This window comes from Manihot esculenta, chromosome 12 (assembly GCF_001659605.2).
Source record: "Manihot esculenta cultivar AM560-2 chromosome 12, M.esculenta_v8, whole genome shotgun sequence".
Classification (NCBI taxonomy): Eukaryota; Viridiplantae; Streptophyta; class Magnoliopsida; order Malpighiales; family Euphorbiaceae; genus Manihot; species Manihot esculenta.
This window is the reverse complement of record NC_035172.2, coordinates 1682530-1705286: the sequence shown is the minus strand read 5'-3', so window position 1 is coordinate 1705286 and position 22757 is coordinate 1682530. Positions and strand designations below refer to the sequence as shown.

Here is a 22757-nt window from a genome sequence, read left to right as displayed (position 1 = left end):
TTAACAATGATAAATGAGTGAAAAAAGATCATAAATTAATTAAACAAATGAGAGAAAGAATGATTATATGTATATATGATTTCCATTTCTGCCGACTTTTTTTAATTTGTAGACTAGATGGGAATAGTAGAGTGGCATTAATGGCAATAGGAATTGTCGGAGACAGGAGCTTTAATAATGGAGGAATTCGTAGTTATATGATGGGAAAATGGTCGGGTGAAATTGGCCTCCTTTTGAAACAAGACACAAAGCATTACATGCCATTGCAACTTCTGTCAACACATACATTAACAACGTAGTTGTAAGCACTTCCACTAAAGAAAATGGTCCCATTTAATATCCACCTTTCTCATTTTCAATCCATGTGATCTCAGGGAATGGGTTACATCCCATATGGGTATATGAGCCCCATGTGAATTGTGAATATACATTAATTCTGCCTAAGTACATAATTTCACTAGTGAATTTTACAAAAAAATCAGTTGTTACTTTAATTTCTTGTGATTCATTTTCAACATACTAACTTTTATAAAAATATAAATATTTAATTCTAATTTTATAAATATAATTATTTAATTTTTGAAAATTTAAAAGATATGTAATTTAAGTCCACCATAAAAATTAAATAACTAAAATGCTAAATTTATCCATATGCTATATAACAGAGATAAAAAAAAATGTCAAATTTCATATTTTTATCTAAATTTACCATTGAATTATCATTAAAATATCGTATAAAATTATCAGAGGTTTTAAAAGTATGAACTGTCCTCTCTGTACTTAATTTAATTTTATTTAAACTTATTTAACTTTTTAATAATAAATTTAAATTAAAAGATGAATTTTCATATTTTTAACTCCTATTATATAGTTTAGAGATAAATTTAATTTCTTTAGTCAGGAGTGTCAAATATCGGCTTCTTAACTTTCGCATCAAATAATAATTTACTGATTTCTATGCAATATGAAAATTTCATCTTATATGCTATATAATTTTTTCTTTATAAAATTGGACTTTGAACGCATGAAGTTTTCTATCATGATTCTTCATTTAGATACACATGATGGTCTGTCTTATATAACCCTAAAGTTTGAAACCATCAATATCAAGAGTTAAAAAAAAACCCTAATGCCCCAAGTAATTACAGTTGTCCTTATTGCCTTTTTTTAAACCTTCTATATTTCACCATTTACCCTTTCCCTTGAAGCTTGATAATTGCTGGTGACCAAGCCACTAGTCAACAACGTTTACCCTTTTTACAAAAAAGGGCACCTGATCCAGCTGTGATTGAGCTCACTAGAGAAGATGGTCTTGCACCTAAGCTAGATGCTCTTGCATAACTAGAAGAAGCTCCAGCCCCTGATGGCGTAAAGAATGCTCCATTCATCAACAAATCTCCTTCAGATCTCCAATTCCAATGCCTCCACTCACTTTCTGGTGCGTCCTCATGTTTAGTCACCTGAATATTTTATTAAACTTATTGATTAGAAATGGTTACTTTTCTGATGAATCAGAAATTAAAGTTCTGTTCGGTCAATAATTTTGAAGACAGTGTTAGTGTCTTAACTGAATCAAAGCACTATTAACGAGATTGAAGAGGTGAATGAGGAGAAATTATTTCTTATAACAACGATAGACTATTAAAACAAGTAACAACTAGTAAAATAATTAATATTATTAATAAAATATGAGATTATTAAATGCATTCACCTCTTTGTTAAATCTATCATTAGGAGCAAGGAATCTGTTTCCTTGACTATTAATGGTAGGATCAGCACTCCCACCAATTGCATACATTTCCCAGTGGGAATAGTCATTGTTCACAACATGGAAATACCCATGTCTACACCTGCAAAAAGTAACAAATTCTCAAGGATCAGAACCATATAGCCCTATTCAGCACACCACCCATTTGCACTTTTGCATAAGCAAATCAAAGATGAAAAGAATTGGAGACTTTTTACCTTGGCATTCTCTGCACAAGCCCTTCACCAAAATGGTTGAAAGCAATTGTGACCTGCATGTTCTTATCCTGAGTATAGCCATCACTGTGACCCAAAAGCATAACTTTGTTATGATGGGTCATGTAATTGTTAGAGATAGTAATGGCTGTGGAACCATGGATGGCATCAATCAATCCATCATTGCAATTCGATAAAGAGCAATGATCTACCCACACATGGCTTCCTCCAAAGATTGATACCCCATCACCGTCTGATATAGTTCTCCACCCATAATGGCTTGGGGAGTCCCTCACATAGGCATTCCCCCCTTGCTTACAGTCATGTATATTTAAGCCATGGATTATAATATTGGTCACATATTGTATAGTGATACATGGACCACCAGCAATGTGAACACTAGCTCCTCTTCCATCAATGGTCTTGAAAGAGTTCATTATAAGCTCTTCCTTTAGCTTGATCACCATGTCACGAGCAAAAATTATCCACAGAGGCTCTTCTTGTATAACAGCATGTCTTAAAGTTCCTGGCTTGGGATTCACAGGATCATCATTACCAGAATCTGTAACAACATATATCTGACCATCTCTTCCACCAATTGCATGTTTACCAAACCCAATTGCACAATCAGCCAATCTCTGCCGGTTCCTCTCCCAATTGGGGTCACACCGCCAGCAATCGTCGATCGGATTCCCAGTTCCACAGGAGAGAAACCCCAAGTTCCTCCTGGAAGCATTGATGCTCCTAAAACCAAAAACAACAAGACAAAAAGAGAATGTCAGATTTATTGGTATCATAAATGTTGTTGACAAGGGCAATGCATAAATAAATAATGTACCTGTGAACTTCTTCTGCTACTAATTCAGGATCCTGAACTGGGGAAGAAGAGATAAATCTGGGGGCCACTGCTAGTAGTAAGAGGATTAAAAGAGAGAGTGGAGTTGCCATTGGCTTCATCTCTTTAGTGTAAGAGATAGCAGGAAATGGGCAATGAATTAAGATTTGTGAGAAAGTAGACGGAGTAGAGATGGGTTTATAAAGGGAATGGACTTGCTGAATATGAGTTTGTTATATTATTATTGGATTTTCTGTTAAAATTAAAATGGTCCCAATCAGTTAGTTTGGACAGTTAAGCAAAACCCTTCTTTCTTCCTTTCTTTTCTTTTAATTGCATATAAACACTTAGTTTTAAATTTGCTAATGTAATCTAATGAAGGAATTTTTAAAAAATATATATATATATTTTTTATATTTTTTAATATTTGGATAACTCATAAAAATTAGCTAGCAGAAAAAAAAAATTTATAAAGAATATAAATTCTTGATCAAAAGAGAAATTCATTTTCTGTACTTATAATATAAATAAAGTTGAAAAGTTTTTTAAAATAAGAAATATAGGGTATTAGTGGTTAAATTGAGTTGTAATATAAATAGCAAATTAAATTAAAATAATATTCAATAAATAAAAAAAAAGAGAGGCTAAAGTGATATGTAAGTTTAAGGTAAACAAACAGAAAATTATTAAAAATTAATACACCGACACTTGTATAGTATTAATGTTGGTGTCGGTGTTTCTGTTGAAAATGAAGTCATCCTCTACGTTGCTCCTTTCTAGCTTTTTTTTTTCTTTTTCCCCCATAAACCAAGTTGCATGTAGTCATGGTCGTTCATGCTCGTCTCTGTTTAACTGAGATATTTTTTTCTAAAATAATATCAGTTATTTAATTGTTAGTGAGAGTAAGTGAAGAGTATTATTAGAAAAAAATAAATTAAATTTATTACTTGTAATCCTATTAACTACATTTGCTTATACACAAAATTAAATGTTCATGAATTTATTTTATACACAAAATTTCATGCAGGGGGCAGGGAGTTGGGAGTAGCGAGTAGGTTGGTCCATGAGCTCACATGGCATACACAGTTAATGTTCTAAGCATAGCAGCAATCTCTTTACACATTCACACTATACTTTTTGAATATATAACCTGTCCTTAATTATTTTTTTTTAAATATTGAAATACGTGGTAAATATTATATTTCCATAATCACGTGCACGTGTGCAGCGACTTATTATTTAAAAAAATAATAATTTTTGATACGCATAATAAGAGAGATGAAAGCTTTTTTAATAAAATAAATAAATTTAATTTGTTTAGTTAATTAGAAAAATCGAAGTCAAAAAGAAAAGAAAATAAATAAATATCCACATGGGCTGTCCGTACTATCCATCAATATCTGACATGGCTAATGCTTTTCTTTTTATCGCCTTGGAAATGCACGTTCGCCCATGTGAGTTTTGTTCCCTTATATTCCTCTCCAGTGGGCCCCGACCCTATGATCTCTCTTCTCATCCACTAGATCGACATACTAAAGTTGACTGCTACTCTTTGGTAGGTCCCACAAATAGCAAAGGCCGAGCTCTGATCTTCATTATGATTGGCTCGTCTTTGTACGTTAGTGATCTCTACTGTTCCGTTAACAGCCCCTGTCCACCTCATTTTTTTTTCTCAAAAATACGAAATTCATTAAGCCATCAACTTAAAACGTTGGCTCACTGAGATTTTGCCACTTGGCAGACGGCTGTTTTGGCCCTTTCTGTAAGCTTGTACGTGTCAACCAAAAAAAAAGCAAAATAATCTCAAAATTAATCTTCAGTTTAAGTAATTAAACGGTAAAGTTTCCATGCTCTCGTCTGTTTTGTTTTTTTTTAAAACTTAACTTCCTCTTTTTATTTTTTTACGAGTCGATATATATTAATTGATAGGGATGTTAAACGGTGAGTTGGATTTCAAATCGAATTGAATAAAAATAAATTAAAAATTAAATTATAAAAATATTAAAAATTAAAAAAGTTAATTATAAAAATATAATCGAATCGATAAAAATTAATTTGGCTTGATTCGATTCAAATCGAAATTTGTAATTTATTTTAATTTTTTGCTTTTAATTTTAATAGAATAATTTAATAAATATTTCACATAAATTTATCAATAAATATTGTTTGAATACATAATAATAATACTTAAAAAAATCCATAAAAATCCATATAAAATTTAAAAATATATATAAAATCAGTATTTTTATGTATAAAATCGATTTTTCAATTTTTTGATTATTTAACACGTTTAATCGAACCGAACCGAATCGAAAATCGAATAAATTAAAAAATACTAACCGAACCGAACCTTCTGATTAACCAAACCATTAAACCAAAATTGATCAGTTCGGTTCGATTTTTCGGTTCAAACCGATTTATGCTCTCCCCTATAATTGACTATCAATAAAAAAAATATTATTCCTATTAAAAGTTTTAGAAATATTCCAATCATTACTTATAATTTCTGTATGGTGGTGATATTTTTTACATATAATCCAATCAATTTTCAAAATATACAAACCTATTTAGCAGATTTATAGCATGATTTAGAGGAGGATGTTGTTGTCCTTGATAAATTTGATGAAAAAATTGCAGTCCGAATAAATAATGATACTAAAAAAAAATAAAAAAATATTAAACATAACGTTGTTATAGATTTTCATTCCTCTCAACAGGATGCCTCTAACAACACTACTACGAATATTAATTTGACAGGTAACAGTGAAGTGGTTCATCCTATCAAAGGTCGGGATAGTTAAAAGCAATGATCGTCCTGTGTTGAAACTGTTGAGGCTTCGACAATCCTCAGATAGTTAATGCATTGAAGGATTTAATTATTAAATACAAGTCGGACATTTTATTTTTGATAGAAATAAAAACTCTTAGTTTTCGTATGAAATTTTTTCGTAATTTTTTATATTTTAATGGTTGCTTCTCAGCGAATAGACGAGAATTCGTTAATGTGAGAGTAATGTGTGTTTCTGTGGATGGTTTTTCTTTAAATTTTATTGATTTGATTGTTTCGAAAAATAATGTTCAATGGAGGTTTACCGGTTATTATGAGTTTTCGGAATCGCAACGACAACGTCAGTTTTAAAACTTTATTCGAGGTTTATCTCGTAAAAGTTTTTTTTCGTGACTTTGTTCGGAAGATTTTAATAATTTATACTCGAGAAATGAAAAAGAGAAGTATTTTTACCAAATTATCTTATACAAAATTTGATTTTGAATGATTATAAATTTTTATTAAATTCTAAAATTGATATTTCTGTTAAATGTTGAGAAAATGTGTTGGTGGACCTAATAGATTCTACTAGTCCTGCTTTCAAAATCAGCATCTCTTTCTTTTGTAGGTCTAATATATATTTATTTTACTAATTATTAATCTGTTAGTATAGTTAGAAAAAATATTTGTAGTTAGGACAAACCCAAGCATAACTTGATACGCATATTTAGATTATTGTCTCTAATAAAATTAGGTAAAATAGTTATTAATATGAGATGTTATGCAAAATAATGGTCACTTGTAAGAAGATGAAACTATATATGTGTGAAAGCCAAGTGGCCACTTCAAGCTCATAACGTACAAATTGATTTTGATGGGCATGTGATTGGAGAAGGAAACATAATCAAGAAAAATTTTGTGAATGCGATTGCGAATTGAATTTGGTAGAGGATAAGGCAGTGCAGCAGGAAGCTGAGGAGTTGCATATGTTGACGTGAGAGTGAAGTGAAGGTTGTCAATTGCAAAAGTCTGAACATGGCATGTGGTTGTGCATCCCCAACCTCTGATTTTGACAATCCCCTTAACCCTAATCCTTTGTTATCTTAATGTTGGAGTCTTTGTTTATTCTGCTACCATGAGTCTTGTGATTTACATCCATTTTTAGGATTATAAGTAGTAGGTTTATTTATTTATTTATTTTAAACTGGAGATGCATTTTAAGACCTATAAATAAATACATATCCTACAAGACTTGCATGCAAAAACCCTATCCAACTTAGGGCAACCCCACTAACAACCTAACACCTATTTGAAATTAAACCCATTAATTGGATCCCTAAATTGTGCACTGCCGCCTGTTCAACTTCATTCAAATCGACCCAACCGAACTTTTGCTAGATGGCAGCTCTGAGAGACGCTAACCATCGAGATAAAGCACACAAGCAATCTCTCAAAGTTACCACCATCACACGCATGCAAAGGAGTTCCTATCAAACAAGAAAGACTTATTCCAAACCATTGCAAACTTCAGTCACATATCATCTCTAGAACGCCGTCTAATAAGAAAGCCCTAAGCCACCAAATGAAATGATGGAACAGAAAAGGAAAAGCACTAGCCGAACAAAGAGAGGGTGTTAACTTCGGTGGTCCAAAACTTGGAAGAGCCAGTAAACTTCTTTAAAAAAATAACACAAATAAAAATGGGATCGCCATATTTTTTTTTCGAGAATTAAGAATGGTATACATGTCAAATGAATCTATTTTAAATGATCGTGTTGAAGACAATTGTCCAAGGACGTCCCTCTTCTACTCTCGAGCCTAGACACAAAGGCCAGTTTGGGTTGAGTTTTGGGCTAGCTCATTATGTCAGAAAAACCAAAGATATTTTCCATGAAAATTTCAAAAACATAATTTAATTTATTAATAATAGTGATTTTAACAAAATTCTTAAATTTTAAAATGCAAAAAATAAAATAAAATAAAAATGAAAAAGGATAATGCTTTCTAAATTATTAAAAATCTTATTGAGGTTTAAATTTTTTACATTTTAATTTAACCATACTAAGAGTCCAAATCTGCATAAACAAGTTATAATGAACCTTAAACAAATGTATGAACTATTAACAACAACTACAATGCCCAAGCAGCACTCACCTTAATTTTCTTTAGAAGTAAAGTCATGGAGGATGAGGAGTATGGGCCTTTTGCTACCTAAAACCTTGCTTCTTTAAATCTTCACAATTCTTTCTGTTTTTCTATGTACAAAATAAACAGGGAAATCTAGACGCCAAATGCATAGAATAATGCTCGTGCTGATGAGTTAAAAAAGGGTAAGGAACAGTAAGGCGAGCCATTTTTCCGGCTAACTTAGATCGATTTCCACTGGTTCCGGATTGCCTCTTTCGGTCTGGTTGTTCACTAGTTCTATACCCAGTTGCCCTTTGTCTCCTGCGCCAAATGCGTAGAGTTTCCCAGATTCAGTTAGTGCAAATGTGTGAGCATTCCAGTATATTGAATTGGTGAGGCTGATCTGCACCACTCGCTCGTTCACCTCCTTCAGCGATGTTACTAGTTCTGGACTCAACACATTGGCATGCCTATTTCCCTGAGAAAACAAAATGCAACATGGATTTCTATCAGTTTCCTATATTATTAGTACACAACAATCTCTTCTCTAAACACGCAAGTTCCTGAATGGCAACCGGATACAAACTCCGGAGAGTAAACAATTGTTAGTTTTAATGTCAGCAGAACTGCCTCCCAACAGACGAAACGTAACCTTAACCTCAGGTTTTCTGAGTGAGGGAGACGCAAACTAGAGTAATATGTCTTTAGCTGCTAGATCAAGTCAGTGCCTAGCTAGACCAAGTCAGGCTAGGCACGTAACCTCATGTTTCATGAGATGCAATTCTTGAATGACTTCATAATTTCATAAATGTATCAAGAATTAAACACCAATTTATTATTGCATTCAAGGGGTAAACTTAAGGGTGCTTATATGAGACATTTAGCATGCTAATTCACATGTTAAATCACCTAAAAACTAAAGAAAACAAGGAATCATGAAAGAGAGACAGCACCTGTGCGTCAGCAGCAGCAGCAGCATTGTGTCCGAGACTAGCAGATTCCCCACAACCAAATGAGTATACATCACCCTCATCAGAAACCACAAAGGTCGTGTAATCCCCCGTAGCTACATGAACAGCTTTGACCTTGCTTAATGATTCTACAACCTTAGGAACTGATTCACACTCTTCATTCCCATGACCCAGGCACCCATAACGTCCCCAACCCCACGTGCAAACCCGTCCATCTCGCCCTACCACAGCTGCGTGCCAAGCACCAGCTGCCACCACCACAGGCTGAAGGTTCAAAAGCTGAAATTGTTCAATTAATCGAGGATACTTCTCATCAGTTCTTGATCCATGCCCCAGCTTCCCACCCAAGCCGCATCCAACAGAGTATACTGACCTGATACACATAAAACAGAATAACACACAGCTTAGAAATAACATCCATTGTGATCATCAATTGAGTAATAAACATAGTCTAAGCGGCATCAGTTAGTTGCCAGATGTAATCAAATTACAGAACTGTCTCAAGGATTTTAACAACTTATATGCCCGACTAAAATGAAATTTCTGGAAGATACTTTCCACTTTTGTTTTTCTTTAGGATATCTCAGAATGTTTTCTTAAGGTAAACAGATGGAGCAACTCACATGCCACTAGGTTGACATGCCAGAGCAAGAAGGTAACAGTATCCAGCTGCAATTTGCACCACTGGTATATTCTCAAGTGCCCCCAACAAAGGATGAGGTTCCACATCATTTGGCTCAGTCTGATGACCAAGTTTTCCATCACTGCCCCAAGAAAATGTGTACACCCTGCCTTCTCTGGACAATACAGCAGTGAAGAAATTTCCTATTGCAGCTTGGACAACAAATACGCTTTTCAAAGATTCAACCAGTTGTGGAGTTGTAACCAGATTAGTTCCTTGAACCCCATATTCAGCTTCACCGAAGGAGTCCTTTCCAAAGGCATACACCCGTCCAGCATCACTAATTAGCATTGTCCTGCCAGGCCCAGCAGCTGCTTGGATAATTCGAATGCCTTGCAGGGATCTGCAACATAGTGAAGTTCTATTAACTCTCTCTAGACAACTATCTCCCTTGGCTTTTCCTGCATTCACAATATCCTGTCTTAAGTAATGATCATAGAATTAGCAACCTGATTTGTCGAGGTCGCCATTCCTCTTCAGTGGTGCCGTGACCAAGTTGTCCTGAGCTATTAGAGCCAAAGGAGTACACTGCTCCCTTAGATGTCACAGCAATACTATGGCCCGGTCCTGCTATTGCCTGGGACTTCTCCCTCCTGCAACATGCTTCTCCAGCCACTAAAAATCTCAGAACTAGTTTCCATGAGCCCCCACATCTTTGCTTCAAATGTTCACGTTCTTCTGGAGTCATAGGCTTAAATATGGCTCTCTTTTGGCACATATCCAGAGCTGCAAGCTCTGATATGGATAATCCATGGTCAGGGGGAAAATTCGCAGGCTGCCTAAAGAAGGAACATGTTGCCTGCATTAAACATGCAAAAAAAATCTGCAGCATTATCAATTCTAAGAGTAAAAAGTAGTTTCATAATTAAAATGTATCACAAAAGGAAACATGCCTCTAATTTTGCAAGGTCTTGGGGATCCAAATTACAAGCAGTCAGGACATGGAGGACAACGGATGGATTGGCAGCCAATGGGAATTCTCCAGGAGTGGAGTCCCCAAAACAATGGCGTTGGCTTCTTTGAAATGTTGATACAGGAGCAGCAACAATGGCAGTAATGGGCTGGTCAGTTATGTTATGGTAATGTATACTTGAGGTTCCACTCGTTGTGGCATCCATGGGAAATGGGCACTGCTTAAATTATGGCAGTGCCCAAACTTGACAGAGAAGATTATCTAAGTTGCTGGACAGTTGATGGAAAAAGAGATACCAAAATCACTACATTAGTCTCTCCATCGTCCAGCATATCACCTAAAGTCTATAACTTCATTATTGGCACTAGTTCTTTTTTCAAGTAAAATCTTGGTCCAAAGTATCTACCTTAAATTATGCACTAATCAGCAAGCTTCAATTCTCAAACCTACAGGTAAGAACACACGCTAATAAAATTTCCTTAAATAGCAGGAAGTAGAAAGCAAAATTAAATATCCAAAAACTTGAGTCAATTGCTAAAAGAACAGATAAAGGATGCTTAAAAGTTTCCATTGATGTATAAACAAAAGACAACACTTAAGCAGAAGTAGATAATCTAACAAAAGCACAAGCAAAGGAGATGAGACCCAGATAAGCAAAAGGGTGACCCGATGATTGAATATTAAGCTTGACCAAAGCAATTTAGATCATCCAATTGAATCTGAGAGAAATTGCAATCTATAGAAACACTGAACGAATACTTGGAAGAGAAGAGTACTATTCTTAGATGAAAGGATATTCCACACCCAAAAAGAACCCAAAAAGCAAAGAATACCACAATCAAAAGAGAACCTTCTGTTCACGTAAACTCATTAAAACATCCCAAAAAAAATTAATCAAAGTCTCTTTGTTGACCTGATGAACAATAACCCACAACAGCAAAATCAGAATCCATGGTCTGAAAACCCAGAAACAGAGGATGTGATTATCAACAACTTTATACCCAAGAAAAAAAAAAAAAAAAAAAAAGCTTTTTAGCATATCCAGAAAATAAAACCAACATCAGATTATCTACAAGGAGTACACTTGACCATGCCAACCAAAACAAGCACAAGAGAATCTAACCCAAAGGCAAGCCAAAAAAAGAGAAAAAGAAAGAAAAACGCAAGCTTGAACAGCTTTATAATCTGTACATTATGATCGTTATAGATCGTGATATAACAATTAAGAAACAAAGATTACACATGATATATGGCCATGATTGCTCAAAACCCATCTGCATCTGTCAATAATTGAAGAAAATCTCAAGGTTTCCAAGGCATAAACATTAAAATTAGGATCAAATTGGAGAGCAGAGAAAGAGTTTCTGATCAAAGATTGCTCTCTTCTCTCAAAGAGTGAAAGAAAGCAGACAAACAATTGCAATTATAAGAGAAAAGGTAAAAGAAAGAGATTTTTATTGTTGAACAAGAGTGAATAAAAGAGGAAGAGAGGTGTCTCTTTTCCCTTTTATATCTACAAGTTTTTTGCAGGGATGAGGTGTCTTTTATAGGGTGTGCATGATTTTTGAAGTTTCAATTAAAATTATATTAAATTAATAGTAATATTAATACAGTGATTTTTTAGAAAATTAATATATTATTTTTTAAGAATAAAACAAATTAGTATTTTTATTTTTATAATATTAAATTATCATAATTATATTTTTGGATGGAAAAATAAAATCACACAATTGAAATCCATAGTTTACTTCAATAAAAAAAAAACATAATTTACTAATAATTCTATATTAATATTAAATTTAACTTCTCAATTCATATTTTGATATCCAAACATATCAGAAATTTATTTTCTTTACAAATTTAAGATAATTCAAGAATATATTGTTTTGAATATCTAATATAAATATTTGAAATAATTAAATACTTGCCATCACTTTGAAGCTCTAATATTTTATGTGTTATTTATTTATTGGAAAAATTTGCAGTTTGATAATGAAAAAAAAAAACAAATCTATCAACAAATGGAAAAAAACAGGAAAGTTATAATCACTGAATATTTTTTTTATTTAAAATTTATATTTATATATATATATATTTTTACAATGCTTTAGTATTTTTAAAAATAAATAAAAATAAATAGAATTACAATAATTAATTATATGTTATTTATGATATAAATAAAAAATAAATAATAAGTTTAAGATAATTAATAAAAATTATGAGACAGAATATTAATTATAAGAGGAAAAGTTGTAGTTTGAGATGGAAGCTGAGAGAAACAGACGTGTGAGACAAGGTGCATTATTTTGAGCAACGTGACATGAGAAGGCTAAAGCAACTCTCAAACTGGGACCATTTTCCCTTGAGGTTGCTTCTTCTTTCACCTCTTTTCTTCCTATTTCATTTATTCTTTGTAATTTTAGTTAAAAAATAAAATTTTAAAATTAAATTTACTCTTAATTATATAATAAAAGTTAAAAATATTAAATTTTATTTTTCAATTTAAATTTATTTTTAAATTATTAATAAAATACTAAATAAAATAAATTTATTTAACCTTTAAATAATAATTCAGAAGTGAAAAGATGAAATTTAATATTTTTAACTCATTCTATAATTAAAAGTTAAATTTAACTTTTTTAGCTAAAAGAGAATATGACATGCTAGGAGATGGATCTATCATGGCCAATGCCAAAAAATATATAAGTTCTTCGTATGGTATGATAGCATCTTCATATATGAGATTATAAATATTTTTATTTTTTTTAAAATGAGAGATTGAGAGAGTAGAATACGAAATCTCTCAAAATTACTCAAATATACTTATCAACAAATTAAATATGTAAATACAATATTATAAATATTTTATAAGTAATTTTTTTAATTTAATAATAAAAATATTAATTTTTAAAATTAATTGTATATTTGATATTATTATTTGAGTTGCTATCAATAAAAATAATTTTTATAATTTATTGATAATATTAAAAAAAATAAAAGAAATAAGAAAATAATTTATTTCAAATCGTTCTTTTTCCAAAGGCATTTAAAGTGATAATTTTCTGAAAAATGTTTTTGCCCTCTAAAACTAAATGTGAAATAGCCCTTTATATATGTAGGGGTGAGCATTTTTCGGTTAGAACCGAAATAACCAACTGAACTGATTTAATTTAATAATTTGGTTTGATTTTAAAATAAAATCGATTCGATTCGGTTTTAATTTTTAAAAATTTCGGATTGATTAGTTCAGTTCGATTTTGGAGACAAAATAGTTTGATCGAACTGAACCGACCGAATTTATCCTTAAACGCTGCGTTTTATTATAGGGTTATATCACTTCGACACTTTCTAGTTCCCATCCCGCATACACAGCCACCGACCTTCATCTCTCTCAGACCAAATCTCTTCTCTCCATCCTTCGCGTCTTCAGTCCTGTAGCCACAGCCACCCATCCTAGTTGTGAGCGAGTCCCACAGCCACCCACCGGCCACCCACCCACTCGCCAAAGCTAGAGTCTCTTCTCTCCATCCTTCGCCGCTTCAGTCCCGCAGCCACAGCCACCCACCCACCCAACCGCCAGTCCCACAGCCACCCACCCTGCCACCCACTCGCCAAAGCCAAAGTCTCTTCTGTAATACCCGGCTAGACTCTGGTATTGGAATTCCTACCGTCCGGTGGAATTTCAGATGTCGGAGACCTCTAGGAGGGTAAAACCATGTTTTCATAAAATGTTTTTAATGTTTTTGATGATTTTAATTAAAGAGGAAATGAATTTTTGGAATAAAAACACCCTTGGAGGAAACTCAGGTTCGGCCGCCGAAACTCAAAGTTCGGCCGCCGAACATGCATGCACTTCGGGAGTGCTTTAGGCCCCCGAAGGCATAAGTGAGGGAAGCCCAGGTTCGGCCGCCGAACCTCAAGTTCGGCCGCCGAACATGGCATGCATGCGGAGGCACTTTCGGCCCCCGAACGTGGCCTGGCCAGCCACTATAAAAGGGTCCCTTAGCCGAAAACGGGCGAGGTTTTTCCCCATTTTCGGCCAAGGTGAGTCCTTCCGCCATTCCTCACCATCCTTGAGTTCTTTCCTTCAAATCTTTCAAGATTTTCACAAGTTTTTACGTTGTTTTGAAGATTTGCAAGTTTTGAGCAAGTTTTGGAGCTTTGAGGTTCAAGAACTCAAAATCTCCCACCTTCGAGTTTAGGACGTCTCTCTCTCGATCTTCAAGAGGTAAGAGCCGATATTAAGCTCATTTCATGTTTAAAGTAAGTTTTATGCAAGATCTATGGGGTAGAATGCATGTTTAGCTCATAGTTAGGTTTTTGAGTTAATGTTATGTTTTGAGCATGTATGTTGGATTTGAGTTGTTGTTGTGTGTTGTAGTTGGGGTTTAAGTTAGTTTGAAGCCCCTAGGAGCCAATGTATGTATATTTGCATGATTTGGATGAGTTATATGCATGTTGAAGGAATTGGGAGGCAAATGTGCATAAAGGAGCCAAGTTTCTGCCCTTTGGCAGAAACCAGGTTCGGCAGCCGAAGGAACTTTCGGCCGCCGAACATGGCTGGGGAGGCAGGCCTTTCGGCTGCCGAAGTTGCCCCCGAAAAGAGACTTTCGTCTCTATCTGGGACTTTCGGCCGCCGAAGGTGCCGCCGAACCTGCCCTATTCAGCCTTCCTTTACATGTTTTTGCATGATTGTTTGAGGTGTTTTAGGGGGTTTTTGGGGGATGTTTTTAGAGTTATGTTCTAGTTGTTTGGTCCCTCATTTGAGTCCACCTGTGTAGGTTCGGACCTGAGGAACCGAGGACCCCAGCAGTGAGTTCAGCTGCTTCTGAGTCAGTAGAGCTTCAGCAAGAGGTGAGTAGAATAAACCTTTATGTTTTTAAAGCAAATGAATTATAAAGTTGAGCATGTTCATGCATCATGAATGCCATGTGATGAATTAGGTTGTTTGCATTAGAATTCACGAATATGTTGCATTGCATTTATGATGTTGATGTGGATTGGTCATTGAATGATCCTTTAGTCCTCATATGGTATGATGATGCTACGGCATGAGATGGTATGGAAGTCCAGGTTGTACCCATTCTACGTCCCTGGCACATTGGTATGTATGATATGCTATGTTAAGAGAAAGACCGGTTGTACCCATTCTACGTCCCGGCACTTTGGAAATGTAGAGGACTATTGGTGACAATACCATCCGAGATGTGATTAGTTGTGATGTGTTGCATTACATAATGGCATGAGATTTAAATATTGTTTTCTATTATTCTGCTCACTGGGCTCTTGTAGCTCACCCCTTTTCCCTAATCCCCCAGGATTGCAGGTACGGGCTAGACAGAGAAGTCAAGAAGAGTAAAGTCTTATGTTTGTAATAGTTAGAAAGTGGACATGATAAATTGTAAGATGATGTATAATTGAATAGTTATGTTACGTATAATGATATTGAGGATTAGAAGTTGTGCTTGACCCTATAGATGTTGTAATCCCTTTTTATTACATGATCCTAGATGTTTATTGATGACTGTGTTAGCCAACTCAACACATGTTATGCCACCCATTGGGGGCATTGATGAGATCCCACAGAGGGGTCAAGATATGATTATGTATATGTTCAGTGCATGCACAGGTTGAGTTTGGCGTATGATGGAATGTATGAAAGAAAAGTTTTTAATTTTTATGTATGTTCTTGATCATGTATGGGATTAGACAGGTTTCCAGGATGTATGTTTGGCTTGCTACGGGTCCCGGCGGCCTTAAGTCGACCCGGATCCTAGCGCCGGTAGCGGTCCGATTTTCGGGTCGTTACAAAATGGTATCAGAGCCCTAGGTTCATATGGTCGGACCTAGAGTGTCGGGCTCATAGAGGTTATAGAAGGTCAAGCACAATAGGAAGATCATGTCCACTAGGATAGGATGAGGAGTCCTGTCTTGCTTAATGATGTGAAATGCCATGACTATATGCATGTGCATTAATGATATGAATGATATGTATGTGATGAGGGTTCATGTGTGCCCACATGAACCATATGATGCTAATGTTTGCTTGTTATGTGCTGCCTTTCAGAAACAGGATGAGGGGAACTCGTCGATCAGCAAGATTGACTGGAGTGCCACCTGAGGATGAGGGCATGAGCGCCCGTCCTCCTACATTGCCTAGGCAATGTCTAGTAGGTCTAACAGAGATAGAGCAGTAAGAGACCCTAGGAGGTCTCTGGATATGGGTAGAAGCAGATCAGTGAGGGGAACAGTTCAGGGAGGGGAACAGTTCAGGGAGGAATGTCAGAGGATATGGGGGACGATATGGATGTAGAGCAGAGAAGGGATGGCAGTTTGGGAGTTAGTATGTTAGAAGAGGGAATGGGAGAGTCCCAAGGAGGCACTCAAGCCTCGGGATTTGTGCAGCCACCCCACTACCCACACTTCTCACAAAATTCCGGGTATTCGATGGGAGGTACATCGGATTACCCTAGCTTCACCCCTTATCCCACACAGATGCCATACCCACCCTACTACCCACTATATTCACAATACCCAATGTATCCACCCCCACCTTACTATCCCAATCCAGCAAACCCTACCTCAGAAAATGTTGCACCACCTCCACCACCTACAGAACCAGCAGCCCCAGTTACTCAACCTTCTAGACCTAGCTCAGCCAGTGGGAGCAAGGTCAAGATGACCGACTACATGAAATTGGGTGCTCCTCAGTATGAAAAAGTGGATGACCCATTTGTGTATCTTGAAAGGGTTAAGGTGATCACAAATGAGATTGGAGCTGATGACAGTAGAGCCATTCAGATGGCCGGGTTCACGCTTAAGTACAAGAAGGCACGAGAGTGGTTCAAGAATTATGTGAACCCGAGAGTGGACAACATGTCTTGGGAGGAGTTTGCAAACGAGTTTGCAGGATGGGCTTTCCTAGATAGTTCAAGGGAGCTGAAGATGATAGAGTTTGAGCAGTTGAGGCAGACCGAGGATATGGGTGTAGAGGAGTTAACAGACAGATTATTGGAGCTGTTGCCATTTGCAGGGCAAAATCTTGACACGGATCAGAAAAGGTCAAGGAGGTATATCATGAAACTCCACTCCAGATATTCCTCCTTGATCCAGTCAGCAGACAGGGAGAGCTTCCATGCCATAATGGATATGGCCCGAAAAATGGAGGCCAGTGCCATCGTTCAGGGAACAGTTAAGCAGTCAGTGGCACAGCCTTCTGGTTCTGAGACCCCAGGCTCTTCTTCTTTTAGTGCAGCAGCTTCAGGTAGCAAAAAGTGGAGTAACACCACTAGGAAGCCCAAGAAGAACAAGTTTTGGAACAAGGTCAAGTCTAGTCTGGGACTAGGGAGTGGCTCAAGCTCTGGCGCAGATAATGCAGTTTTTCCAAAGTGTGGCAGGCTACACAGGGGAGTTTGCCGGGCTGGGACAACAGCCTGCTTCAGATGCGGGCAAGAGGGACACATGGCTCGGGAGTGTCCTAGGGCAGCTTTTGGAGCACAGTCTCAGCAGACAGCTTCAGGTAGTGTAGCTCAGCCAGCAGCTCCAGCCATGACTCAGGCCAGCGGCAGAGGCAGAGGGAGAGGGGCAGCCTCTTCTTCAGTGGGTTTCAGAGGTGAAGGTCCATCAGCTCCAGCACGGATCTTCACGATGACTCAGCAGGAGGCAGACGCATCTAACACCGTGGTGGCAGGTAATTTAGTCATTGGTTGTTCAGATGTGTATGCCTTGAGGGACCCTGGTGCATCTCATTCTTTTATTGCTCCGAGAGCCGTCCAGAGGTTGGGGTTGATGATCTCTGAGTTAGAGTGTCCTCTCTGGGTCAGTGGACCCAAGTGTGATCCATCGGTGGCAGAGTCAGTCTGCCAGTGTAGTCCTGTATTTGTTGAGGGAAGATGCTTGTCCGCCGACCTGGTGGTTCTAGATTTGACAGATTTTGACGTCATTCTAGGGATGGACTGGCTATCTACCCATGGTGCTACCTTGGACTGCAGGGACAAGGTAGTCAGGTTCAGAGTTCAGGATGGGTCAGAGGTTGTCTTCAGGGGAGACAGGAGGGGTACACCTAGAGGTCTGATATCAGCTCTTCAGGCTCGTAGGTTGCTTAGGAAGGGATGTCAGGGGTATTTGGCTCATGTGAGAGAGCTTAACAGTCAGGTTAGAGAGCCCGCCTCGGTGCCAGTAGTTAGAGAGTTTCTAGACGTCTTCCCAGACGAGCTGCCAGGTTTACCACCTGCTAGGGAGATAGAGTTCGAGATAGAATTGATGCCTGGAACCCGACCGATCTCTATCCCTCCCTACAGCAGCGTTCACCCCGAGTTGAAAGAGTTGAAGGAACAGTTGCAAGAGTTGGTAGAAAAGGGCTTCATCCGACCGAGCACCTCACCTTGGGGTGCACCAGTCTTGTTCGTGAGAAAGAAGGATGGATCCCTTAGGCTTTGTATCGACTACAGGCAGTTGAACAAAGTCACTACCAAGAATAAGTACCCGTTGCCAAGGATCGACGATCTATTTGACCAGCTAGCCGGAGCAGGTTGTTTCTCCAAAATAGATCTGAGATCGGGGTACCATCAGCTAAGGATAAGGGAAGAAGATGTGCCAAAGACAGCTTTCAGGACCAGATATGGGCATTTTGAGTTCCTTGTAATGCCGTTCGGGTTAACCAACGCCCCTGTAGCATTCATGGATCTCATGAACAGAGTGTTTAGCCAATACCTGGATCACTTTGTTATTGTCTTCATAGATGATATCTTAGTGTATTCCAGGAATGCAGAGGAGCATGCCCATCATCTGAGGTTGGTTCTACAGACTTTGAGGGAACATGGCTTGTATGCCAAGTTCTCCAAGTGTGAGTTCTGGCTGAGGAGCATTTCGTTCTTGGGGCATATAGTGTCAGAAAATGGGATAGAGGTGGACCCCAAGAAGACAGAAACTGTGGCTAACTGGCCTAGACCCACTTCAGTGACGGAAATCAGGAGTTTCTTGGGTTTGGCAGGTTACTACAGGAGGTTCGTTCAGGACTTCTCGAAAATAGCAGCTCCTCTGACCAGACTAACCAGGAAGAATCAGAAGTTTCTGTGGACCGACCAGTGCGAAGAGAGTTTTGAAGAGCTTAAGAAGAGGTTGACTTCAGCACCAGTTTTAGCTCTGCCATCTAGTGATGAGGACTTTACGGTCTTTTGTGATGCGTCCCGTGTGGGACTGGGTTGTGTACTAATGCAGAATGAGAGGGTGATTGCTTATGCTTCTAGGCAGCTAAAGAAGCATGAGTTGAATTACCCCACACATGACCTTGAGATGGCAGCAGTAATCTTTGCACTCAAGATGTGGAGGCACTACCTCTATGGGGTAAAATGTGAGATCTTTACAGATCATAAGAGCCTGCAGTACATCCTGAGTCAAAAAGATTTGAATTTGAGACAGAGAAGGTGGGTAGAGCTGCTGAGTGACTATGATTGCAAGATTCAGTATCATCCGGGTAAGGCGAATGTCGTGGCAGACGCCCTAAGCCGGAAGTCACTAGGCAGTCTATCCCACATCACGGCAGAGAGGAGACCAGTGGTGAAGGAGTTTTACAAGCTCATTGATGAAGGTCTACAGTTGGAGTTGTCTGGTACAGGTGCCTTGGTTGCTCAGATGAAAGTGACACCCGTGTTTCTGGAGCAGGTGGCTCAGAAACAGCATGAGGACCCAGAGTTAGTGAAGATTGCCAGGACTGTTCAGTCAGGCAAGGACAGTGAGTTCAGATTTGATAGTAAGGGGATCCTCCGCTATGGGAGTCGACTGTGTGTACCAGATGACATAGGGCTAAAAGGAGACATTATGAGAGAGGCTCATAATGCAAGATACAGCGTTCACCCCGGGGCCAACAAGATGTATCAGGATTTGAAGAAGGTTTATTGGTGGCCAGCTATGAAGAAAGAAGTGGCACAGTTTGTGTCCGCCTGCGAAGTATGTCAGAGGATGAAGCTGGAACATCAGAAGCCGGCTGGAATGCTTAACCCGCTACCTATTCCAGAATGGAAATGGGAGAATATAGCTATGGACTTCGTAGTGGGGTTACCGGCGGCGTCCAACAGAGTGGACTCCATATGGATGATTGTGGACAGACTCACCAAATCTGCTCACTTCATTCCTGTCAGGAGTGGCTACTCTGTGGACAAGTTGGCGCAGGTATATGTGGATGAGATCGTCAGGCTGCATGGGGTTCCTGTTTCGATAATGTCAGATAGAGGGCCCCAGTTCACCTCCAGGTTTTGGCGGAGTCTGCAGAATGCCATGGGTACTAGGTTGGATTTCAGCACTGCCTTCCACCCCCAGACTGACGGACAGTCAGAAAGGACCATCCAGACTATCGAGGATATGCTTAGAATGTGTGTGCTGGACTTTGGCGGTTCTTGGAGGCAGCATCTACCTTTGGTGGAGTTTGCCTACAATAACAGCCATCATGCTAGCATCGGGATGGCTCCATATGAAGCTTTGTACAGAAGGAAGTGCAGGTCACCTGTTTGCTGGGAGGAAGTTGGAGAGAAGGCCTTGGCAGGGCCTGAGCTAGTAGAGATCACCAGCAGGGTGGTACCCATAATCAGGGAGAGAATCAAGACTGCAGCAAGCAGACAGAAGAGTCATGCAGACATCCGCAGAAGGCTAGTAGAGTTTCAGGAGGGGGATCTGGTATTGCTCAAGGTGTCTCCAATGAAAGGAGTGGTTCGCTTTGGGAAGAAAGGTAAACTAGCCCCACGATACATTGGACCCTTTGAAATCTTGCAGAAGATTGGGAATGTGTCGTACAAGCTAGATTTGCCTGCTTCAATGGCAAGAATCCATCCGGTTTTTCATGTTTCAATGTTGAGGAAATTTGTGTCAGATCCGGGCAAGGTTCTTAGTGAGCCTGATGTGGAGATCCAAGAGGATTTCACCTATGTTGAGCAGCCAGTGCGGATCATAGACACCCAGATCAGAAAGCTAAGAAACAAGGAAATCCCGATGGTGAAAGTCCTATGGAACCACCATAATATGGAAGAGTGCACCTGGGAGACACGGGAGTCCATGCTCCAGCAATACCCTTATCTTTTCTAAGGTTAGTTCTTTGTGAGTTCTATGTGTTTTGTATGTATGTTATGTATATGCCATGCTATGTGCTAGTTGAGGAACATTCGGGGACGAATGTTCTTAAGGGGGGGAGAATGTAATACCCGGCTAGACTCCGGTATCGGAATTCCTACCGTCCGGTGGAATTTCAGATGTCGGAGACCTCTAGGAGGGTAAAACTATGTTTTCATAAAATGTTTTAATGTTTTTGATGATTTTAATTAAAGAGGAAATGAATTTTTGGAATAAAAACACCCTTGGAGGAAACTCAGGTTCGGCCGCCGAAACTCAAAGTTCGGCCGCCGAACATGCATGCACTTCGGGAGTGCTTTAGGCCCCCGAAGGCATAAGTGAGGGAAGCCCAGGTTCGGCCGCCGAACCTCAAGTTCGGCCGCCGAACATGGCATGCATGCGGAGGCACTTTCGGCCCCCGAACGTGGCCTGGCCAGCCACTATAAAAGGGTCCCTTAGCCGAAAACGGGCGAGGTTTTTCCCCATTTTCGGCCAAGGTGAGTCCTTCCGCCATTCCTCACCATCCTTGAGTTCTTTCCTTCAAATCTTTCAAGATTTTCACAAGTTTTTACGTTGTTTTGAAGATTTGCAAGTTTTGAGCAAGTTTTGGAGCTTTGAGGTTCAAGAACTCAAAATCTCCCACCTTCGAGTTTAGGACGTCTCTCTCTCGATCTTCAAGAGGTAAGAGCCGATCTTAAACTCATTTCATGTTTAAAGTAAGTTTTATGCAAGATCTATGGGGTAGAATGCATGTTTAGCTCATAGTTAGGTTTTTGAGTTAATGTTATGTTTTGAGCATGTATGTTGGATTTGAGTTGTTGTTGTGCGTTGTAGTTGGGGTTTAAGTTAGTTTGAAGCCCCTAGGAGCCAATGTATGTATATTTGCATGATTTGGATGAGTTATATGCATGTTGAAGGAATTGGGAGGCAAATGTGCATAAAGGAGCCAAGTTTCTGCCCTTTGGCAGAAACCAGGTTCGGCAGCCGAAGGAACTTTCGGCCGCCGAACATGGCTGGGGAGGCAGGCCTTTCGGCTGCCGAAGTTGCCCCCGAAAAGAGACTTTCGTCTCTGTCTGGGACTTTCGGCCGCCGAAGGTGCCGCCGAACCTGCCTGGGTTTCGGCTCTGGAGGGACTTTCGGCCGCCGAAGGTGCCGCCGAACCTGCCCTGTTCAGCCTTCCTTTGCATGTTTTTGCATGATTGTTTGAGGTGTTTTAGGGGGTTTTTGGGGGATGTTTTTAGAGTTATGTTCTAGTTGTTTGGTCCCTCATTTGAGTCCACCTGTGTAGGTTCGGACCCGAGGAACCGAGGACCCCAGCAGTGAGTTCAGCTGCTTCTGAGTCAGTAGAGCTTCAGCAAGAGGTGAGTAGAATAAACCTTTATGTTTTTAAAGCAAATGAA

General features: G+C 38.5%; 2 protein-coding genes across 4 annotated transcripts; both read right to left on the bottom strand.

The window, feature by feature from the left end:
• Nucleotides 1-984: 984 nt before the first annotated feature.
• LOC110628710 (probable pectate lyase 5) lies at nucleotides 985-2975 on the bottom strand. Its single transcript, XM_021775504.2, has 4 exons — nucleotides 2801-2975; nucleotides 1966-2706; nucleotides 1712-1850; nucleotides 985-1460 (listed from the first exon to the last, which is right to left on the bottom strand). Exons 1-4 carry the CDS (start codon nucleotides 2917-2919, stop codon nucleotides 1239-1241), a joined length of 1221 nt encoding a protein of 406 aa, XP_021631196.1. The 5' UTR covers nucleotides 2920-2975; the 3' UTR covers nucleotides 985-1238.
• A 4587-nt stretch (nucleotides 2976-7562) lies between these two features.
• LOC110628709 (ultraviolet-B receptor UVR8) lies at nucleotides 7563-11777 on the bottom strand. 3 transcript variants are annotated; one of them, XM_021775502.2, is made up of 7 exons: nucleotides 11498-11777; nucleotides 10664-10703; nucleotides 10238-10526; nucleotides 9794-10143; nucleotides 9286-9687; nucleotides 8645-9035; nucleotides 7563-8169 (listed from the first exon to the last, which is right to left on the bottom strand). In XM_021775502.2, exons 3-7 carry the CDS (start codon nucleotides 10460-10462, stop codon nucleotides 7927-7929), a joined length of 1611 nt encoding a protein of 536 aa, XP_021631194.1. In that variant the 5' UTR covers nucleotides 10463-10526; nucleotides 10664-10703; nucleotides 11498-11777; the 3' UTR covers nucleotides 7563-7926. The 3 variants fall into 3 exon arrangements, with proteins under 3 accessions (XP_021631194.1, XP_043804640.1, XP_043804639.1); XM_043948705.1 differs by having other exon boundaries at nucleotides 10664-11777; XM_043948704.1 differs by having other exon boundaries at nucleotides 10238-10703.
• Nucleotides 11778-22757: the final 10980 nt, after the last annotated feature.

What these genes read in the sequence shown, in the direction of transcription:
- LOC110628709 (XM_043948705.1), bottom strand. Translation starts at nt 10,462, where the DNA reads ATGGATGCCACAACGAGTGGAACCTCAAGTATACATTACCATAACATA. An exon ending in TGGCGACCTCGACAAATCAG is followed by an intron (nt 9,688 to 9,793) that starts GTTGCTAATTCT and finishes ACTATGTTGCAG; the next exon opens with ATCCCTGCAAGGCATTCGAA. An exon ending in CTGCTGCTGCTGACGCACAG is followed by an intron (nt 8,170 to 8,644) that starts GTGCTGTCTCTC and finishes TTGTTTTCTCAG; the next exon opens with GGAAATAGGCATGCCAATGT.
- LOC110628710 (XM_021775504.2), bottom strand. Translation starts at nt 2,919, where the DNA reads ATGAAGCCAATGGCAACTCCACTCTCTCTTTTAATCCTCTTACTACTA. An exon ending in GTAGCAGAAGAAGTTCACAG is followed by an intron (nt 2,707 to 2,800) that starts GTACATTATTTA and finishes TTTTGGTTTTAG; the next exon opens with GAGCATCAATGCTTCCAGGA. An exon ending in ATGATAGATTTAACAAAGAG is followed by an intron (nt 1,461 to 1,711) that starts GTGAATGCATTT and finishes TAAAATATTCAG; the next exon opens with GTGACTAAACATGAGGACGC.